Genomic DNA, 19586 nt, shown 5'->3' with positions numbered 1-19586 from the left:
CTGGTCAGTGATTTTGGGGTTGGTGTGTGTGCACAGAGTGCTGCAGGCTGTACCCACAGCATTGTCCCGAGTGCTTACTGGGAATTGTATTAATCCAGGTTAATATAACAGTAGTTTACAGACCTTTCTTATAATCCTGGTCTACATCTAACCAGTTGTTATGGTAGAATTGGGAAAATTGTGCAATTAAACCCCCCAAACTTCTGTGTTAGTAACACCAGCTTCATCTTTCACATCGATGTTCGTGTTTCACCATCGGGCTAAGGGCATCTTTAGTCTTTTGCCCTTAAAACTGCCAGGAGATTACATCCTGGCAGATGAGAAGTCACTCTGCCTGCATTCACAGCAGCATTTCTGGGCCTGGCTCCCTTGATTTCCCAGCAGCAGTGACAGGAGCTGCTCGTGGGAACACTCCTGACTTTGAGCCGTCCTCGGGGAGACGCTGCCTGCTCGGGCATGAACAGCGTTCCACACTCTGCTTCCCAAACAGCAGCCAGGTTGCTTCACACACCCACCTTCCCTCCCTGGCCTGCCTGTTCAGCACGATGCTGCTCTCCAGAAGGAATGCTGCAGACTGACACGTTTCTGTTTGAAATTACAGGATGGATTCACTTCCTTATCTGTGCTAAATACAAATCTGCTGTCAGATTGCTCCTCGGTATTGAAATGCCACCATAGCTTTCTGATCCCTCCCTGGTTCAGAAACAACGTGTATTTATTGTACTGGGAGGGGGTAACCCTGGGAAAAGCTGCTTAAACTGATGTGTGCAGCAGGGATGATGAAATACTCAGTATACAGCACTTGTTGAATGTCAGGTGAGGTGCTTGAAAGGATGGCTTGGAGCACACAGCACTCCTGGAGTCACTCTGGTGCTACAGGAAACCTTACAGGAGGGAAAACTGGCTGCTTTTGGATGTGTGCCTTTCAGGGAATAGCTAGAAAAACTGAATTTACAGTGATTTTATTTCTTTTCATGGTTTTCACTTGCTTTTTGCTACCCAGCCCCACCAGTGCCGTTCTTTTCCTCTTTCTAATGTCTATTTTAGTGCTCTAGATTTGGGGTTTTCCTTCTTCCTAAAGAAGTTTCCAGCATTAGAAGCTATTTTTTTCTCAACCAAGTCAAAATGGTAAATGAATTTTGGTTTGTTTTGCAGCATAATTTCCATTTCTTTCACTGGTGAAGCACGGGGAGGAGCAGCTGCATCCAGGTAAAGAGCCTTCTGCAGAGAGTGATGCTGCAGTGACAGAGCAGCTGAGAAACAGCATCTGCTGATGAGGACAGACAAGGGTGAAGGGAGACATGACCCTGGGCATCGTGCTGCTGGATGGTTGGGTTTTCTGGTGATGTGAAGGTAGGTGGGGGAGATCTCCAGGCCAGGGATCTGGAGGTGGAACCCAGGGGCTGTCAAACGTGAGAAATGCTGAGTGCTGTGAAGCTGTGTTTGTGCTGATGGGCAATCACAGAAGGACCAGGGGCAGAAGGAGCTGTTGTTGTTTTTACAGAGGTGTGGAGAGACAAACCCAGAGGTTTGTGCTGCAGCTCCCCAACCCTGTAACCAGCAGAGCTTGTTCAGAGGCAGCTGGGAGCTGTGGCCACTCTATGGGCATTACAGTCCTGTTCCACCATCCCTGCTGGGCTCATACCTGTGAGGGCTGGTGGAGCTTGAAGCCACCTTCCATTGGGTGGGATCCCTGTAGTTCAGCTGCACTGGGAAAGGGCAGGAATTTGTTCTCCCTGTGTAGATTTGTCTCACTGAAGCACAGCAGTTAGAAGTGACTTTGCAGGGACCTGGCTTCCTGCTGTCCTTGGCTCGGGTCACTTTGCAGCAAAGCAGCTCCATGGCTTCCAAATGTCTCACTTGGCACCTGTGTTAGTCCCAGAGTGAGCTCAGGGTGCTTAAGGCACATTGTCTGTGTCCTCCTGCATGGTTTTGCATAAATATGTTGCGATTTTTACAGTATTTCCTTAAAATGCCCAATAAAACCCACCTCTGGTTATTCATATATATGAACATATATATATATATATGTATATATATATGTGTGTGTATATATATATATATGTATATATATAAAACACTCTGGAAATGGGTTCTCCTTTGGAAATCTGGGGATGTGGACGTGAACCAGAGACTCAGTGAAACATCTTGAAGCATTTGGAGGTAGAAGAGCATGTACTGAGTCCTGGCAGAAGTTAATGAAAAATAAAAATAATTCCCTTAACTACCTATGAAATTTAATGCAAAAAAAAAAAAAAACCAACCCAAAAAAGATCAAATAAGTCAATTAAATGACCTTTAAACACTGTTGGAGGGGTGGTGTCCTTGTAACACTGCAGGTTTGCTGTTGTCATATGTGGAGCTTTGAAAATGGGGGTTGTAAAAAGGAGTTTTTCATGTGTCCCCCCTTGAAACTGGACCTGGGCACTGGAAAAAAACAACATTTTCCCATTGGCTTCAAAGGAAAAGCTTGCTCCCCTTAAACACACAACAGCAGGCTGTACTGTTGCTGCATGCAGCTCTTTTATTGTCATTTGTCTGTACAGAAATGTGAAGCATCTTCACAGTAATTGTACAAAACCATCCCCACCCCAGCCCCCCCTTGGCTGTGTGTCCCAGCAGGACGTGTCAGGCAGTCCCATCCCGGAGGGGGAGCTTTGTCTGCTGCTCACCAGCCATGCAGGAGCTGAGCTGGAGAGATGATGACAGGTCTGTCACTCAGGGGAAGTAAAAATGTCATGTTCTGTAGAGGTTGGAGTAAAAAAGGGGGAGAACAGGAAATAAATATGCCCTAAAGTTTGTTTGAATCTTCAGTGTGGTTTTAATGCATGATGGGGGGGGGTTAGTGGCCAGGTACCATGCGATGGAGCTGGGAACCCCCAGACTACCACAGTCACTGCTCCTTCCTGTGTCCCCCCAGGGCTGTCGTGGCTCTTGCCAGGACTTGCAGCAATTGTTTTCCTCACCCCAGGGAAGTGTGGCTGTGTCCCCTCCAAGGTAGCTCTTTTCTAAGCAGAAACAACTCCTCTGCCATGTGTCACCACTTCCAGGACCAGTACAAAAATAAACTCCTGTGGTTTTCACATGGAACCAGCAAATCCCAGACTGGGCTGGGTTGGGAGGGACCCCAAGGGTCCCAGAGCTCCAACCCCCTGCCACAGGCAGGGACACCAACCTCCAGGCCTGGAGCTACACAAGGTTGCCCAGGGCCCCATCCAACCTGGCCTTGGACACCCCCAGGGACAGGGCACCCACCCCCTCTCTGGGCAGCCTGTTCCAGCCCCTCACCACTCTCCCTGTAGAGAGGGAGGATACATCAGGATACCAACCCAGCCTGGAGAACTAGAATCACTGAACACTCCGTGGTAGACTGGCACTGACCACAGGCAAGTATCTACAGTATTTATTCCAACATCCCAGGAGAATGTCTGCTCCAAATTTACACCATAGAAAGAATTATGCAAACCACAGGTGGTTTGTACACACAGCTTGCTCCTTAAATACACAGATTTACACATCAAACAGAAGCAAAGTACAGGAACCTCCAGGTTGTTCTGTACCAGGGGCACAAACCAGCTCCAGCCTCTGCTGCTTTGGGCACGTGGGGTTCCTCTTTGTGTTCACAAAGGGTCAGTAAGAGAACTGGGGGTGCCCAAGGAGGAAGGGGAGGTACAGAAAGCTGTGGCACCCCGTGTCTTTGCACAAGAACCCTTTGCCAAGCGGGTTTTGGTTTCTTTTTAACCTGCACCACAGCTTTGTTCCACTCTCTCCCTGCAAAGGGAAGTGGGGAATAGAAAACCAGCTGGGCTCTGGGCAGTTCAATATGTTAACACATGAGGGGACACTTCTGGAATTATCTTGAGGCTTTAAATTCTCACAGCTCCCCAAAGTGCTTTTGTCCCTCAACTGAGCTCACTCTTTAGACTTCATGAACCTTCATTCTCTTTTATTCCTTGAGATGGTATTTTTGGCATGCAGAGTTAGAAAGGGGAATAAATAAAACACTGGATCTGCCTTACCCAGAGAGATGAAAAATGAATAATTCAATAATAATCCACACCCCCCCCCCCCCCCAAAAAAAAACAGCATTGGGGCCAGTTCTGTTTGGATTTGGGCGGAAGGGTTGGGCTGGCAGACTGGGCTCACTGGTTTGGGCCGAGCCCCAGCTGTGCTGGTGGCTCGTGGTGCCTGGTGTGGGTCACCCAGGACCTCATTGGCAGCACACCAGGAATAATAACAATTAAAAATTATCCTGTTCAGGCACAGAAGGTCTTTGCCAACACCTTCCCTGGGCATCCTCACCACTCGTGCTTTCCCCATGGGCTGGGCAGCACGTCCCCATGTGCTGGGGCTGCCCCACCAACTGCTTAAAACTGCAATTTTAAACAGGGTTGGGGTGGGATTTTTTGTAAACAACTTCTCTTGGGGGTGTCAGAGGGAGCAAAGGGTGAGTGTTAATGGCAATAAGTGGTTCAGCTGGCAGCGAGCCTGGGCTGGCTGATGGGGTTTCATGGCACCATTTCAAAACCAAAATAAACCACCTTGAAGGGTTAATATATATATATGTGGAAGTATATAAAGTTAACCACTCAGTTATTGGCTTGGCAGGCAAATAAACCCTTTACCCAGCGATGCTGGAAAGGCTGCAGAAACATATGGACACTCCAGCTGGTGTTTCTGCTGCTGCTGGGGCTCTGCGGGGTGGCCGATGCCGACCAGCAGCAGCTGCTGGCGAAGGCGCCGCTGCCGCGGGTGGGCCAAGCCCCTCGGGATCTGGGAACCCCCCCTCCAGGTAAGCAGGGCCGGGCAGAGCAGCCAGGGTGACCAGGGTGGGCATGGGGGGCCGGGCAGAACCCGCTGCCTTTAACTGTGTCTCTGGTCTGTGCCCCAGGAGAAGGGAATGGGGGGGTTCATGGCTGGGCTGCATAGCCAGGGAGGGGCTCAGACCCCAAGCTGCCCCTGGGAGGAGAGGAAGGGGCTGAGCTGAGCACTGACCCTCAACACCCAACATGAGTCTCCCATCCCACCCCCATGCAGGGACCTGAGGCTCTCACCCCCCCCACCCAGGGAGCTCTGGCAGCAGCAGCAGTGGGGGGGGCAGCTCGACGAGGGATGACAACCCCAGGCCCCTGTGCTGCAGCTGGGGCTCAGGCTAGAGCCACGCACACTCTACACCTCCATGAGAGAGCAGGGACAGCGTGGCTTTCATCACCTGGGATTGGGTTTGGGAGCTGCTGAGACACGCTGGAGGCAGCACAGCCTCTGCCGTGGCACTGGGGGAGGACTGCATCCCCCCGGACATCCCGTCCTGTCCATCCCATGGCCAACGGCACGACGTTCCCCACCGCAGCTCCGAGCGCTCCTCACAGCGACGCCCAGAACAGAAAACGAGCAGAGGCTGAAGAACACGAATTGGGTGAAAGAGCAGCAGTTTGGGGACTCCGGGGGATGCCTGGCCAAGAAGGGAGAGGAGGACCAAGAGGAGGAGGAGGAGGGTTTTGGTGCAGTTTTGCTCCTGTAGTGCCAAGCCCCATCAAATGCAAATGACCTGCATCCTCTGGGGCCAATCCTAACGCGGTCCTGCCCACGCAGGGTCATTTGGCATCCGGGTCTCAGCCACGTCCCACCAGCACCAGCGACCGTGCTCACTAGTTGCGGTATTGGTATAAAAAGTTAAAAGCCAAGGGGCGCCCGACCGCCGGCTGTCGGTCTGTCCAGCTGTCCCCTCCGTGCCGGGATGGGGGGTGTGGGCATCCCTTCCACAGCACAAAGCCCAGCCGGGCAGCGCCTTCCCCCTGGGGCGCCAGGCACCCGTGGTGGCAGCAGCCTTCCCCTCTGGCCGGCCATCCTCTTCTCCACTGCCTCTCCCCGGAGCTGCCGGCCCCGGCTGGGGTGCAGGACATGGTTTGGGGGGGTGTGGGGGGGCGGCTGCTCACAACTGGGTCTCGTCGCGTGTTTCGGGGTTGCAGGGGCCCAGCTTGTTGCTGCAGCTGCTCTTGCGGCTGTGGCCGTCGTTGGCCACGTGGGCCAGTGGGTCGGAGCGGATCAGGTACCTGTGGGATACAGCCCAGTTACACCACTGGGACCCACCCCTAGCCCTGGTTCCCCAGTGGTAGAAGGGAGTGATGCTGCATCCCCCCCAAAGCAGGGTCTGGCTCAGCCCTGTGGGGATGCCCCATGATGCTGGGCTGGGTGCTGCTGGTGCCCGTGGGAGAGGGATGAGCATCATGGGGTGGGGGCAGATCAGGCCTTGGGAAGGGGAGGGTGGGTGGCACGAACTGTGGGGGCTCCATGAGAAATCAGGGGAGACAAGGGGATGGGTGGGGGAACCCCAGCGCTGGGGCAGGTCTGGGGGCACGGGGACAGCTCCTGCCCAGGCTGGGGGTGGGAAGAAAGCCCCTGGGGGGTGGGAGCACCTACACGATGTCGTTGAGCTCCAGGCGCGTGTCCGGGGGAGGGTTGATGAGGACGTAGGACAAGGTGTTCTGGTGGTCGTTCATCTCATCTGTGAGAGGCAGGGAAAGGTCTGGTGAGGGACATCCCAACTGACAGCCAGACAGACACCTCCACCCCCCACAGCCCCAAGCACTGGACTCTGTGGGGTCACAGCTCGTCCCCAAGGTTGGCTGACAAGTCCCTTTACAGAGGGAGCCCACAGGCTACAGCCTTGCTATGGGGAGAGCACCAAGACCATTGCTAACACCCCCCCCCCCACACATACACAACTCCTCCCCCTCCCCAGCTGCTGCCCCCACCCCCCCAGCCTGACCCAGGACACTTCAAAGTCCCCACTCCCCCCCCTCCAAAAAAAGAAGTGAGGTGTCTTACCTGGGGTTAGCACAAGAAAGGGAACAGGTTAGTCTTGCTGCCATAAGTAAGGCACAAGGACTCAAATCACTGGCTCAGGGCAGCCAAACCCCCCTTCCCCCCCCAGCCCCACTTCTCCCCTTGTTAACTAATTAATTCAGCATCATCCAGCAACACGTGTTTGCTCAGCAATTGCATCTCCCCCATGCCCAAGGGAAACCACCACCATGGCGTTCAGAGCCACCACCACCATTCAGGGACAGCTCTGAGCCACGGTGACATCCCCGGGGGGCTCAGGGCCACCAAGGGCTGCACCCATGGGTGCTGCGTGGGGCGACCGGGTGGCCCCCAGACCATTGTGGGGGGCCCTGCGCTTTCTGAATGAGCTGAGAACAAGATCATGGGTGAAATGAATGGGGTGGGGAGAGGGGGAAAGGGGGTGCAAGGCTGCGGGCGGCCGGGGCGGGGTGGAAGCTGCGACAAGTAACACCACTTACAGACCGAGTGACGGGGTGCAGATGGACAGGATGGAGGGGGACGGACAGACGGACGCCAGGGCAGCAGAATGAGCACAGCGGCGCACCAGCTCGCTGCAAGGCTTGGCACTGGGTGCCTCTCCAGGGCATGGGAAGGGCTCCTCTGGGAGCATCAGTGCCCGACGGAGGGTTGCTGATGTTGGACAGATGGAGCTTGATTTGGACCAGCTGCCGGGACAGGCGATGGCTCTGGGCTGGGGGCTGCTCTCACCGCCCCCACCACCCCATCCCTGCCATCCCTGGCCGTGAGCCAGAGTGGATTCCCCTGGCAAAGGCTGCCCTGCTGCGTGGCCAAAGCACCCGTGGGCATGGGATGGCCAAGGCAGCCCGCAGATGAAGGGTACTGCTGCTCTTCAGCCTTGGAACTGGGGAGAAGCCCCTGAAGTGGGGTTTATCCAGCTGCAAGATGAGCCACAGCAGCCACCTGGCCTGGCTGCCCCCTACACAGGGATGCAAAAGATGCACAGGACCCTCATTTTGTGACCCAGACACCCCTTGGCACCACTGAGCCCACAGAAGCAGAGGAGGGGGATTGTCTTCAGGGAGATGCTGTGTGGGAACCCCTGACCTGTGCCGGGATGCCCAGCCCCAGGCACCAGCCGGTCCCAAGAGCTTTGGCCACCCCAGTGCTCAGCCTTACAGCGAGGCAGGGACAGGCTTGGGGATGCTGGGGTGCAGGGGACACACAGACCCTGGGACCCGACAGAGACAGGGGGAGGGGGTGGGGGTTGCCATGACGGGGGAGGCGAGGACGGGCCCTGGCTCACGGCAGGTTTCCCTGCCCCATGGAAGCACCTTTTCCTGACCCCCATGCAGCTGAGCCAGGCACTGCTAAACCCACCAGGTACATTGCCACACCGACCCTGCAGCACAGCAGCAGGGCTCAGCCCGCCAGCACCCACCACCCATTTATTCCATGGTAATATTTTTAATAGGGTTATTTTTTGGGGGGGGTGGGGGAGCCAGTACTGAGCTCCAGCTCCTGTCCCCACCCAGCCCCCAGCAGAGATGCCACCATGTCGGTCGCTTATGGGGGTCTCGTGGTTTCAGGGGGGTGACTGGACAGAGCTGGGCTCCTCCATGGCAGGACTTGGTGAGGGGGGGTCTTGCTCTGCCCCAGCACTTCTGGGGGAGGGGAGATACCGGCGGGGTCTGAGCTCTGCCTAGCTGGCAATATACTCTGCTGGCAGTGGGGCTTCCATGAGCCCTACCGGGGCTGCTGCTCTCGGGAAGGACACGGGTTGGAGGAAAACGCCACCGTTTCACCTTAAGCGCGGGCTGGGGAAGCCTAAACCAGGGCTGGGGGCGCTGCTGTGCAAGAAGGGGCTTTTCCAGGGCACTTCCCACCCCTGCGTCAGGCTGCAAAGGATGCAGGAACCCCGCAGCTCCCGCCCGGGCCAGCGGGGTGTCCCTGCGGCTGCTGCCTCTGCCGAGCCCAGCATCCCCCACGCCCAAAACCAGCGTCTGCTAATGCTGGCGAGCTGTTGGGGAACGCACAGCGAGGACTGGGCAGGGAGGGGCTCTCCAAGCGCTGCCCTTGCCCCAGAGCTGTGGCTGACCCTTGTGTGGCCAAGGGGCAAAGGGGCAGGCACGGGAGCTGCAGCATCTCATGGCAGCAGCAGCATCTCTCCCCCCACTCCCCCCAAAAAATACCCTCCTCAAGTTGCTGCTTGGCTTCAGAGACCAAAACCAACTTGCAGAGCAAGGGAGGGAGGGTTTTGTTCAAGGCCAGCCCGGGGCTGTGATTTCCCTGCAAGAATTTAACTGGAAAAAAGGGGTCCCTGAGGCTTTTATCTCCGTGACTTTGCAGAGCCCTGCGGCTGCAGGGACAGCCTTTTGGTTTCCAACACCACCCAAGGGATCAGTGCTTGGAAGGCTGGGGTGTCTAAGGTGAAAACCGGCGAGGGGGGGGGGGTTGGGCTTAGCTGGCATGATCTTGTTGTACGCTGCACACCGTGAGTCACGCGGGACTCCCAGGGAGAGGGAATTACCTTGCAAATATCCCAGGTTTACCCGATTCATCACATCACTGGCTGTTAAATTTGCTACATCCTCTACAGAACATACAGGGAAAGGCACAGACATAAACAGAGAGAGAGAGAGAGGTCAGCAAGCCATGGTTTGGCAAATCTCAGAGACGAGCTCCTGCGCTGCAGCGATAAAATGAGCAAAAGAAAAGGAAAAAGGGGGTGGGGAGAAGGCAGAGCAACGTGTCCTTCTGCAACACCATGAGAGGCCAGACACTGACCGTGACACGAGGTGACAACGCACAGTCCCAGCACAGCCGGACGCACAAAGGGAGCTGCTGGTCCCCACCCCGCCCATGCCCAGTGCTCCAATCCCGGCCAGGCACTGCCCTCCCCTCCCCCTGAAAATGGGAGACGGGTCCTGCACCCCTCACCACTTCTCCACTCGCTGGAGCATCCCCCAGCCTAAATTTGCTGGATGGGCTGGGAGAAGGATGCCCAACTCTGCTGCTCATCCAGGTCATGGTGGCCCGAGCATCCTGGCAGGGCTGGGATGCAGGGAGAACCCCCTGGGATGCTGTACAGGTAGGGAAGCTGCCTCTGCCTTCCCCTGTGCATCATTGGAGGGGGTGCACACGAGGGGCAGCTCTGGCTTTAGCTGCTCCCAGCCTCCCAGCCCCAGCAGCTGTGAAACGCCACTGCTTTAAAGGGGGTACGCTGTGAGTGGGGCTGAGCCCTGCAACAGAGCTGCAGGCAGCTGGATGGGCCCCAGGAAAAGCAGTGGAAACTTGTGGGACTAGTCATGAAGGGAAAAAAGGGAGATGGGATGCAGCTCTGCAGCCCTTCACTTGTCACACCCCTGTCCCCACTGTCCTCCCGCAGCCACTCTCCCTCCCCAGGGTGGCTGGTGATGCCTGCAGCCAGCTTGTTTGACCCCAGATCCTGCCCCACTCCTGCACTGCATTTCTTCACATCCTCTCTCACACAGGGCTTTGAGGGAAGAAGCCAAGATGGGAGAGGAGGATTCACCCCCTCCCGCTTCCCAAAATCCATTCCCATCCCAGCTGGGGCGCGGTGCCAGCCTGCGTGCGGGCAGGGGACAGTGAAGGGGGGGGACAGATGCTCTTCAAGGATGGAGCAAACAGGCAGCAGCACAGGATGGCTTAAAAGAAAGGGGGAAAAAACCCAAACCAAACCCAATAAAGCAAACTAAACAAGCTGTGGGCTACAGACTTTGTCACAACCAAGGGGTGGGGAATTGTCGGGCAGGGGGGACAGGGACACAGATGCCAACACCCACAGGCAGGTGAGAAGCTTCACAAGAAACGCTGCTGCGCAGAGGGACCCTGCAAGCTCCTCACAGCTGGAGACGCTACTGTCACACGCAATGAAGCAAACCACTCAGCCCTACAGCTACCAACATGTCTTCCATGGAAGAGATTCATTAAGGATTAAACTCTGTAACAACAGGGGTTTGTACCAGCTGATGGGGTGTCACCTCTCCCTGCCACGCTGGGGGCTCTGGGGCACACAAGGGCCTGGAGTCAGTGTGTCCTGGACCATCGTTCCTGCACGGCCAGAACAGGGGTAGGGGGGAGAGGGGGCAAGCAGGGCTTTGTGCCCGAAGGCTGCAGAGCAGCGCTTGGTCCAGTTGCAGGCAGAAGGGAAGAGAGTAACTCTGCTGCTGCAAACTCCCTCCTGGACCCAGCCCAGAGTCCTGAAATGGGGGTGGCTGCCTGCAGTCGGATGGGGGGGGGGATGCTGCAGGCAAGGGGGATCTGCACTGCGGGACCCCAGCCGGGAACGCGTTGGTCTGCAGAAGCACAAAGCAAGCTGAGGTATGAGGTGCTGCTTGGAGCTGGGCCTGGCAGCGCCAGCAGGGTTAGGCTTGGCTTGGGGTTAGGCTTAGCTTGGGGTTAGGCTTAGCTTGGGGTTTTCGGCTCGGCACGGGGTTACCTGAGGAGCCCGCCAGCGGGATGCGCCGCTGCAGAGAAGCGGCGCAACCCAGCGGCACTTACCGTAGCCGGTGGTGGGCAAACCCAGGTGCTTCATACGGTTTTTGACCAGCTCAGAAAGCTCCTGCCGCTCGGAGCGCCGGTACAAGCTGAGGCGCTGCTGGCTGATCCACTCGGCCGTCTTGCTGGAGTGCTTGTTGCCCTTCCTGCTCAGCCGCCGTGCCCACTGCATGCTCTTGCGCCGCAGCAGCGGGTGCTCGGACTGGTCGCTGGAGCAGGAGTTCCTGTGGTGGCTGGTCTTGATGCCCCAGTGCTCCTTGACATCCTTCGTGTCCTCGCAGTCCTCAACATTGATTGAGATCTGTGACTGGAAGCCCAGCAGGTCACGGAGGGGACCGAGGGCGCCAGGGGGTCGGGGGGAGCCAAGAAGAGCCAGCCCTGTCCCTGATGGTGTGGGATCTCTCCCATGGGATGGGATGAGATCCTCCCTCTGACCCACGTGCACCCTCCCGGCTCATCATTGCTGTGCTGATGGGCAGATGTGGGGTACACACTGCTGAGCCAAGTCCAACAGGCACCCGAGGGCTCTCACCAGGTTGTCTCAGGGCTGCCCAAGGCACAGCCATGCCCCTGCCTCTCTTTATGCTCACAGCAGGCACACTGCTGCCTCTCCGGTGCAGCCATCCCCAGGAATTGTTAATTAAACGGTTTAAAGGAAGAGGTGGATCCCGTTTCATTAACTTTCGGCTCCCTGCAAAGCCGAAAGCTGAAGGTATTTACGCTGGTGCCTGGCTCACTCCCCAGCTCCTCATCCCCATTAATTACACCTCACGCCTCTCCTCCTCCCAGGCTGCCCAGGTTTGGCTGGCATCCCCCCTGGCAGGGCTGTCAGCACCGGGCTGACGGCTGGCACGGGGTGGTGGGTGGCTGTGGGTGGCCGGAGGAGCTGCCCGGCCAGCCAGGCCCAGCCATTCACCCGCCATCAGCCCCCAGCTCAGGGGTGCCCAAGGCAGCGGATAATTCCCGACACGGCCCGTGTGCCGGGGCTGGACGCATCACTCACCTGCGCTCTGATGTCGTGGGGCTGTGGAGGGGGAACGGAAGGAAAAAGCGGGTGTCAGCAGCCCTGCTGTGCCCCGTCTGCCCACGGGCTTGAGAGATTACCCCCCTGCCTGCAGCCGGGCCGCTGCCTGGAGAGATGGGCCCGTATATCCAGCCAGCTCACCCAGCTGGGGGACTGGGACACCACCAGCACGGGGCTGCTGAGGAAGCAAAGGCAGAGCTTCCTCTGCCCTCGCTCCCCACCGCCACTGAGGTCTGAAGAGCCTCATGGACCTGGCCAGCCTCAGTGGCCGTGTCTCTGCCAGGCCAGGACCCCTTCCTGGCACAGGCTCCTACCTCAGAGGTTGCAAACATGTGTGACTCAGTCCTGTAAATCCCAATGGGAATCTCCGCGCTGGAGGAGCAGAGCTTCTGGAAGAGACGGCCGTACGTCCGGATCCACAGGTCATCTTCAGTGATCTTCATCTGAGCAACAGAGGGCAAGCATCAACCAGCCTGTGCTGTGCACAGCCTGCTGAGGAGCATCTCAAGGCTGCTTCTCAGCTTCATCCAGCTACGCCATGGCAATCCCAAAAGTGAGATGGGCCCCACAAACTGACCAGGGGCAGTTTCCAGCCCGGCCTTCAGAACAGGGGCTTTGCTCTGTGGTAGTTCTTAGGGTTTCGGTAGCACGGAGGCTCCCCACATAGAGGCAGGGGAGCAGTGACCTGGCATCTCTACCTACTGCTGCCTTCCCTAACTCCCAGAAGAGGGGAACCCTCCGCCCACCCCCATACACAGGGTGACGGATCCCTCCAGAGCCACTATGACTTGGCTCAGTGGTTTCAATCCAGAGGGACCCGGCACTTACCGCACAGAGGTAGCCAGAGCCCGGCGTGGTGTCAAGACCCAGCAGCAGCCGAGTGATGGTGATCATGTAGTCCTTCACGAACGACTGGGGGAGACATTTGGGAAGAAGCCCGAGAACAGGTTTGCTCAGTTGCTCACTGGGAGGTGTGAGGGGGTGGCCAGGGCTGCAGGGGTCCATGCCCCAGAGCCCAGCAGGTCCTCACCTGGTAGAGCAGCGTGTCCAGCATGCTGATGCTGAAGACCCTCCCGGCTGCGAAGGGCAGCCGGAACATGAAGGCCAGGTTGGAGCCGTTCTCTCGCTCTTTCTGGAAGAGGAAGGGGGGGGTGTGAGCACCTGCAGCCAAACACAGTTGGCAGGGGCTTGCTCACATCCTTCTACGGCACTTAGCAAAGCCAAACCACACAGCCTTCCATGTACAGGTTGCCCAGAAAACAGGAGGACACCAGCACAGTGGTGTGCTGGGAGGGGACCAGGGCAGCATCCTCCTTACTCTGGGTGAAAAAAGGTTTTCTTCTCCGTGCAAATGTGTGAGACATGAGGCATGGCTGGGATTTTTGACACGGGCTGGATGGGGCCCTTTCACCTGCCCCAGTGTCTGGATCAGGGGTCCTTTCCCCCCATGTCAGAAGATCAGCATCAGTACAGTGACCCCGCTGCCTCAAACCTGACTCAGAGGCCCAGTGTGCCCAGCACAACAGCAGGTGAAGCAGCACAAGCTCCAGTCACCCAATAAACACACTGATACACAGAAGAAGGTGGCAAGTCTGACGATGGACAGCCTGCACACTTGTTCATGGCAGCTTCTCTCAGGTGGGTGACACTAACCATGCAGAAGAGCGTGGGACCTCAAGGAGCTCAAAGGCAGTCACTCTGTGCTGAGTTCCCAGACCCCCATGCAGGGGAAGACCTTCTCTTACCTTTTCTAGCTTGGAAAGGGCAAGAGAGTAGCTGTCCTTCGCTCTGAACTGCATGAACCTCATGTTGGAGGGGTGGGTCAGCTCCGTGATAATGCTGAGGCTGGGGAAGAGCCTGTGATGGAAAGAGACCCACTGTCCTGCCGCTCACTGGCAAGTGAGAGCCCTCCCTGCACATAAAGCCTGAGGCAGACCCACTGTCCTTAGCCACCACCCCAGCTCCCAGCACCCTTCCCAGACTGTCTCCAGCAGAGGTAACTGGCTGTGCCAGAGCCAGAGCAGTGCTCACCCCTCACCTGAACATGGTCTGGACGTTGACAATGGTCTTTGCATCTGCCATGTAGTCCTCCTCAGCGCTCATCGTGCTCTCCTTGTCTACAACCACCAGGTTGTCAGCGTAGATGATGCCACACTGCAGCAAGCTGTCCAGGCTGGGCAGTGGCCAAAGAGAAGGGTTTGGGGTCAGCTCTTGGAAACGACGCAGAGAAGGAGCACGTTGCAACATGCACCCTACATCAAGCCCAGGCTGCTCCCAACCACCAGCTCTCCACCTGCTCCCATCTACTGAGGTGGTTTGACATCCCAAGAAGCCAAGGGTGGGCTCAGCTCTACAGTACCACCCCTGGGGCTTCTCATGGGATGACCCAGGAGTCCAGGCTGGGGTAAATGTAATACATTCAGGCATCACTGTACAGCTGCAGGTGGAAACACCTACTTGTCAATTGTGCCCTCCATGTAGTAAACCATGGGAAAACAACAGATGGCTTCCAGGAAGTGATGCTCAGGCCTGGAGGAAGAGCAGCAGAGAGCAACATGGTTCAGCAAGCATAATACGTGTGTCAGGTACAGACACAAACCCCACACATGTGTCCCTGGGGCCAACATCAGCCAAGGTACCCAACCGTGTCCCCAAAGAAAAGACACCCAAGAAAACACAGGGATGGGCTCAGCAGGATGGAAACCTCTGTGGAAAAGTACTTGCTTGTTGTCCAGCAGCAACACGATCGGGTTCAGCTCTTTGCGGGACCGATAGTACGCCCGGAGCGGGACGATGAAGTTGTACAGCCCATTGCCAGCTGTCTCTGCTGAAACGATGATCAGCTTGTTCTTAAACCCATAGGCTTTGGCATCTTCAAAGCTGTTGTGCTTGCAGCCCTGTGCAGTGGAAGGCAGCATGGGGACTCAATGTGGGGACTCAGCTGCCCGCCCACCCACTGTTCCAGGGAGGGAAGGAGAGCTGCCACTGCTCCCATCCCCATCGTACCTTGTCCAGCCGCAGGCAGCAGAAAGGGGCTTTCTCAGGTAAGAGGTGGCACAGAGTCGGGGAGCTCCCAATGTAGGGGGAGTTGGGAGGGTAGCCCTTCACGTACCTGCAGCAGGGAGAGGAGACAGGGACAACACTTAGATGCTGGGAAAAAAACCTTCAGAAGCTCAGGCATGTCACCAGCAAACGCTGCAAAACTCATAGAGCCACAGAATCACAGAACCACAGAGTCTCCTGAGCTGGGAGGGACCCGTAAGGACCATCAAGTCCAAATCCTGGCTTCACACACGCCCAGCCGAGCCAGAGCATGGGACTGAGGGCATCATCCAGATGCCTCTTGCCCTCAGCCCAGCGTGGGGCTGTGACCCCTTCCCTGGGGAGCCTGTCCCAGCACCTGGCCAACTCTCCCACAGCAGCTGGAATTTCACAGAACACATGTTATTTCAGAGTCTCTTTCACTGTGCAAATGATAACGGGAGTGTAAATAGGCAGCACTGCCAGCCAAAGGGAGACAGGGCAGCCAGCTCCGGGACAGGAGGGCGATGCTGAGCACGTGTGCTTATGCCAAATCCGAGGGGCTCAGCCCGAGCACCCCTCAGGCACCACCGGACGCCCATCATGGGCAACAGTCCCTGACTCTCCGCATGGCGAGACAGCTCGAGCACAGGCGAGTGACTCACTCCACAACCGCCGACCCCTCCTCGTCCGACTGTGTCATCTCATCTTCCGACTGGTCGCTGAGCAGGTCGCAGGGCAGCAGGGACGAGGTGTCAGCCAGCTCCAGGACGGGCGCGATGCTGGGCCGGCGGTTGCCGGAGCCGTTCTCTGCCGGCAGCGTCAGCTTGCTGCTGTTAGCAGGGCGGCACTCTGTGTTTTGCAGGTCCATGGCTACTGTACCTGGACACGGTGGGGAAGGGAGCAAGGCAAACAGGCTATAAGGAGGTGAAAAAGAGCTGCGTCAGCAAAGCATTGCAGCCTTGAGCCCTGCACAGAGCTGAGGTGGGGCACACGGGGCTGAGAGTCACTAAATACATCTCAGACGGGGCTAAGCCATGCATGGGGATGGGGAGTGTGGGCAAAGGACCCGCCAGCAACCTCCACCCAGAGAATTCAGGCATGGAGCATCTCCCCAGGGCACAGCTTGGCCGCTCCTGTGGCTGGCACAGGATGCTGGACCTGGCAACTAACCCTCTCTCTCCGTCCCCCTGCTGAGGCAACCTCCACGGTGCTGGCTGAACCACTTTGCCCCCCTGCTGCTCGCTGAGCCTGAAAAACTTCCCCCTGCCACAGCTTTTATTGTACCACTGCCCCTCAGAGCTGACAGCTCCCCTACCTAAGCCGCTCCTGCAGACATTTGCAGGCTCTGGGACACCCCAGCTGGGTTAGGAACAAGCTGATGTCACCATGCCTAGCCCTTGCTGGGATGCTGCCCTCCCCGTGGAGGTCCCTTTGCCCCAGGGAGAGGCAGATGGGCAGCTCCAGATGCAGCACAGCACCCCCATCCACCTCCCACATCCCTCCTGGTCAGACACAAGTCATCACACGGGGTAAGAGAGTCCTCCCCATCCTGTGTTCCAGCAGCTTCCAAAAATCAAACCTATTTCTGAGGTATTGAGCAGGGCTACAAAGCCACCATGAGAAGCTCCTGCTGAGCCTCTCGCCCGAGTCTCAGCCAACCAGAGATTTTCAGATGCTGAGGAACATGGGGAGCTCCACAGGGAGCAAGTCCCAGGCACTGGGCTCACTGGACCCCACTGCCCCACACTCGTGTGATTTCTCTCCCTCTCATTACTTATTGCCAAAGGTCCCTCCGCAAACGAGCCCCGTAATGAGAGCGCTGCCAAATGCTGCTCAGCAAAGCGCTCTGGGGCTTGCTGGGGGATAATCTATGCAAATTGCTGCTCGTGAGTACAAATGCATAAATTATTTGCCTGAAATATAATCGGCTCGGGCAGCGCAGCCTCTCCAGGCAGCCCCAAACCCCACTTTCCCCAGCTGCAATCTGGAAGTAATGACTCATGGTATTTTTTATTTGCAGCAAGGCAGCGCTCGCTGCAGAGCAAACCCTGCTCTTCATGGGGCTGCCAACGAGAAACACGGTTTGGGATGTGGCCAATGGTGTTTTATCCTCCCAGCCAGGGCCTGGGGGATTTATGCAAATATCTTTAATGATAATGGACATCACAAGCTTTAATAATGGTATTTGAGCTTGCTGAGAGCACCCAGGGTAGAAGCAGCCGGGTGTGTTTTAGAGGGGAGGTGATCGGGATGGGGAAGGGAAAGGGATTTTTTAGCAGCTCCCAGCAACACCCAGGTGAGGGCACGGCAAGGAGTTTGCAACATAAAGCCAAACCTGGGGAAGGAGTCAGAGCAGCATGTGCAGGATCCTACCCTGCCCTCCCAGGGAGCCCCACTGCCCCCACCACCCCGCCAAGGCCCCCCCGACTCACCCATGCTGGCGATGATGCTGTGCACAGGCAGGCGGGATGGGCCATCGTAGGTGCCTCTCCCCGCGAAGCCCTTCTTCTTCTGCTTCTCCTCCTGCTTGAAGATGAAGGCCGAGTTCTCCTCCTTGGTGATGTTGATGTAGAAGCAGGTGTCGGACGCTGCCATGATGTGCCGTGGGCCAGGGTTCAGCAGGATGCTCTTGTTCTCCTCCCTGCGGATGCCGATCAGGCAGACGCCGTACCTGTGCCGGGAGCGTGATGTGGGCATTCACAGCTGGAGAAAAACCCCTTTGGAGCTTCATCCCCACACAAAGGACCCCACAGACCCCTCCAGCCCCAGCCCCGTGCCCCCAGGGATGCAGCAGGATGCTAAGCCCTGCCCAGCCCTGCCCATCACCCCCTGCTCTCACTTCTTGTGCGCGTGGAAGGCGGCGTAGGTGAAGCTCTTCCCCTCGTACTCCATGAAGAACTTGCTGTCGCCCATCCGGATGTGATAGACCTCGTTGCCCGAGCAGCGCCCGTACATCCGCTGCCACTGCTCCGGGGACTCCTGGCCCTCCCTGCAACAGCAGTGTGCTGGGACAGGACCCCTCCGTTCTGCTGGGATGGGACCCCTCTTCCCAGGGACAGGACAGGTTTCCCCTTCCCAGGGACAGGATGGGACCCCCCCCAGACGCTGGCACAGACCCTGGCACAGCCCCAGCCCACGGCACAAGAGCTGCTCAGTGCCGGAGCTGCCGCTTCGACCAGCAGCAGTGAGATCACAGCAACTCATCCCCGAGAGCTGTCGGTGTTTGCAGGCTGGGGATCAGCTCCTTTCCGTTTCTAATTGCCTTTTTATCTAACGAGGGCTCTCGGGAGGCACTGAGGCAGGGATCAGAGCCCGTGCTGGCAAACAGCTCCGAGCGTGGGGTGAGAGTGATGAGGCAGCAATGGGGCAGAACTTTTTGTCAGAGCCCAGAGGCGGCAGGGAGGGATGGGGAGGGGTGGGCAGGGGTGGGCAGCACTCACTGGCCACGGGAGGTGTGCACCAGCAGCGTGATGAGGGTGGAGGTAGCTGGGCAGACACAGTTCAGTGCCAGCATGGCATATTTGCACTCCTCCTCACAGACGACGTGATCTGAAAGGCAGAAGGGACCGTCACAGTGGGGAGGGGGAGGGATGGGTGTGTCTGGGGATGTGGTAATTTTGGGGTGGTATTATGGGCTGGGTGCTTCCTGGCAGTCTGGGAGGGCTTTCAGCCGATCAACAACCCATGGGGGAACACCACAAGTGGGATTCATGCAGGGATGCAGGCTGGAAATCAGACAAACAGACACCAGCCCACCAAGGCCACCTTCCCTGTGTCTGTGGGGATGCTGATGTGTCTCCACACAGCCCACCCTGGAGCCAGCCCCAAGCACTTTGCTGCAGGCTTTCATGTGCATCACAATAAAGCAATCAGGAGGTGTCTCAACATCCCTGACTCCCCCAGCAGGACACACCACTGGAGACACCCGTGACAGCAGGTAGGACAGCCCAGACAGGGAAGTGAGCAGTGCTGCCCGCTGCCTCCGACTCACCCGCAAACTTGACGTGGAACTTGTTTTCAGGCTTTAAGATCTGAACGTAGAGGGGACAGTTGGGAGCAAAGTCTTTCACTGCCCAGGCTCGCAGGATGGTCTGGTGGTCCTAGCCAAGGAGAACAACAAGAGCTGCTTGTCTAATGGCTTATGTCCCCCAGTGTTTCTACACCCAGGATGACCTGCAGAGCACCCAGCCACTGTGGAGATGTATGGCCAAAG

The 19586-nt window shown here is 57.3% G+C and overlaps 1 protein-coding gene across 4 annotated transcripts in view; it reads right to left on the bottom strand.

The window, feature by feature from the left end:
* Window positions 1-5686: 5686 nt before the first annotated feature.
* Window positions 5687-19586, bottom strand: part of KCNT1 (potassium sodium-activated channel subfamily T member 1) — a gene marked incomplete at its 5' end in the record, with an annotated part of 81369 nt that continues 67469 nt past the window's right edge. For 2 of the 4 annotated variants that reach the window (XM_084272649.1, XM_084272650.1), the window contains 18 exons: window positions 5687-6053; window positions 6421-6505; window positions 9335-9397; window positions 11329-11632; window positions 12329-12349; window positions 12664-12792; window positions 13178-13261; window positions 13380-13481; window positions 14095-14206; window positions 14388-14522; window positions 14807-14871; window positions 15070-15246; window positions 15356-15461; window positions 16036-16252; window positions 17806-18044; window positions 18213-18362; window positions 18814-18922; window positions 19365-19473. In XM_084272649.1, the coding sequence (XP_084128775.1) occupies window positions 5933-6053; window positions 6421-6505; window positions 9335-9397; window positions 11329-11632; window positions 12329-12349; window positions 12664-12792; window positions 13178-13261; window positions 13380-13481; window positions 14095-14206; window positions 14388-14522; window positions 14807-14871; window positions 15070-15246; window positions 15356-15461; window positions 16036-16252; window positions 17806-18044; window positions 18213-18362; window positions 18814-18922; window positions 19365-19473 (2328 nt within the window). In that variant the 3' untranslated portion in view covers window positions 5687-5932. The remainder of the gene's footprint in view (window positions 6054-6420; window positions 6506-9334; window positions 9398-11328; window positions 11633-12328; window positions 12350-12663; window positions 12793-13177; window positions 13262-13379; window positions 13482-14094; window positions 14207-14387; window positions 14523-14806; window positions 14872-15069; window positions 15247-15355; window positions 15462-16035; window positions 16253-17805; window positions 18045-18212; window positions 18363-18813; window positions 18923-19364; window positions 19474-19586) is intronic. The other 2 variants (XM_084272652.1, XM_084272651.1) reach the window with 1 other exon arrangement.

This window comes from Gallinula chloropus (genome assembly GCF_964237585.1).
Source record: "Gallinula chloropus genome assembly, chromosome: 18".
NCBI lineage: Eukaryota > Metazoa > Chordata > Aves > Gruiformes > Rallidae > Gallinula > Gallinula chloropus.
Note: the sequence above shows the minus strand (reverse complement) of the source record. Positions and strands in the feature narration are given on the sequence as shown.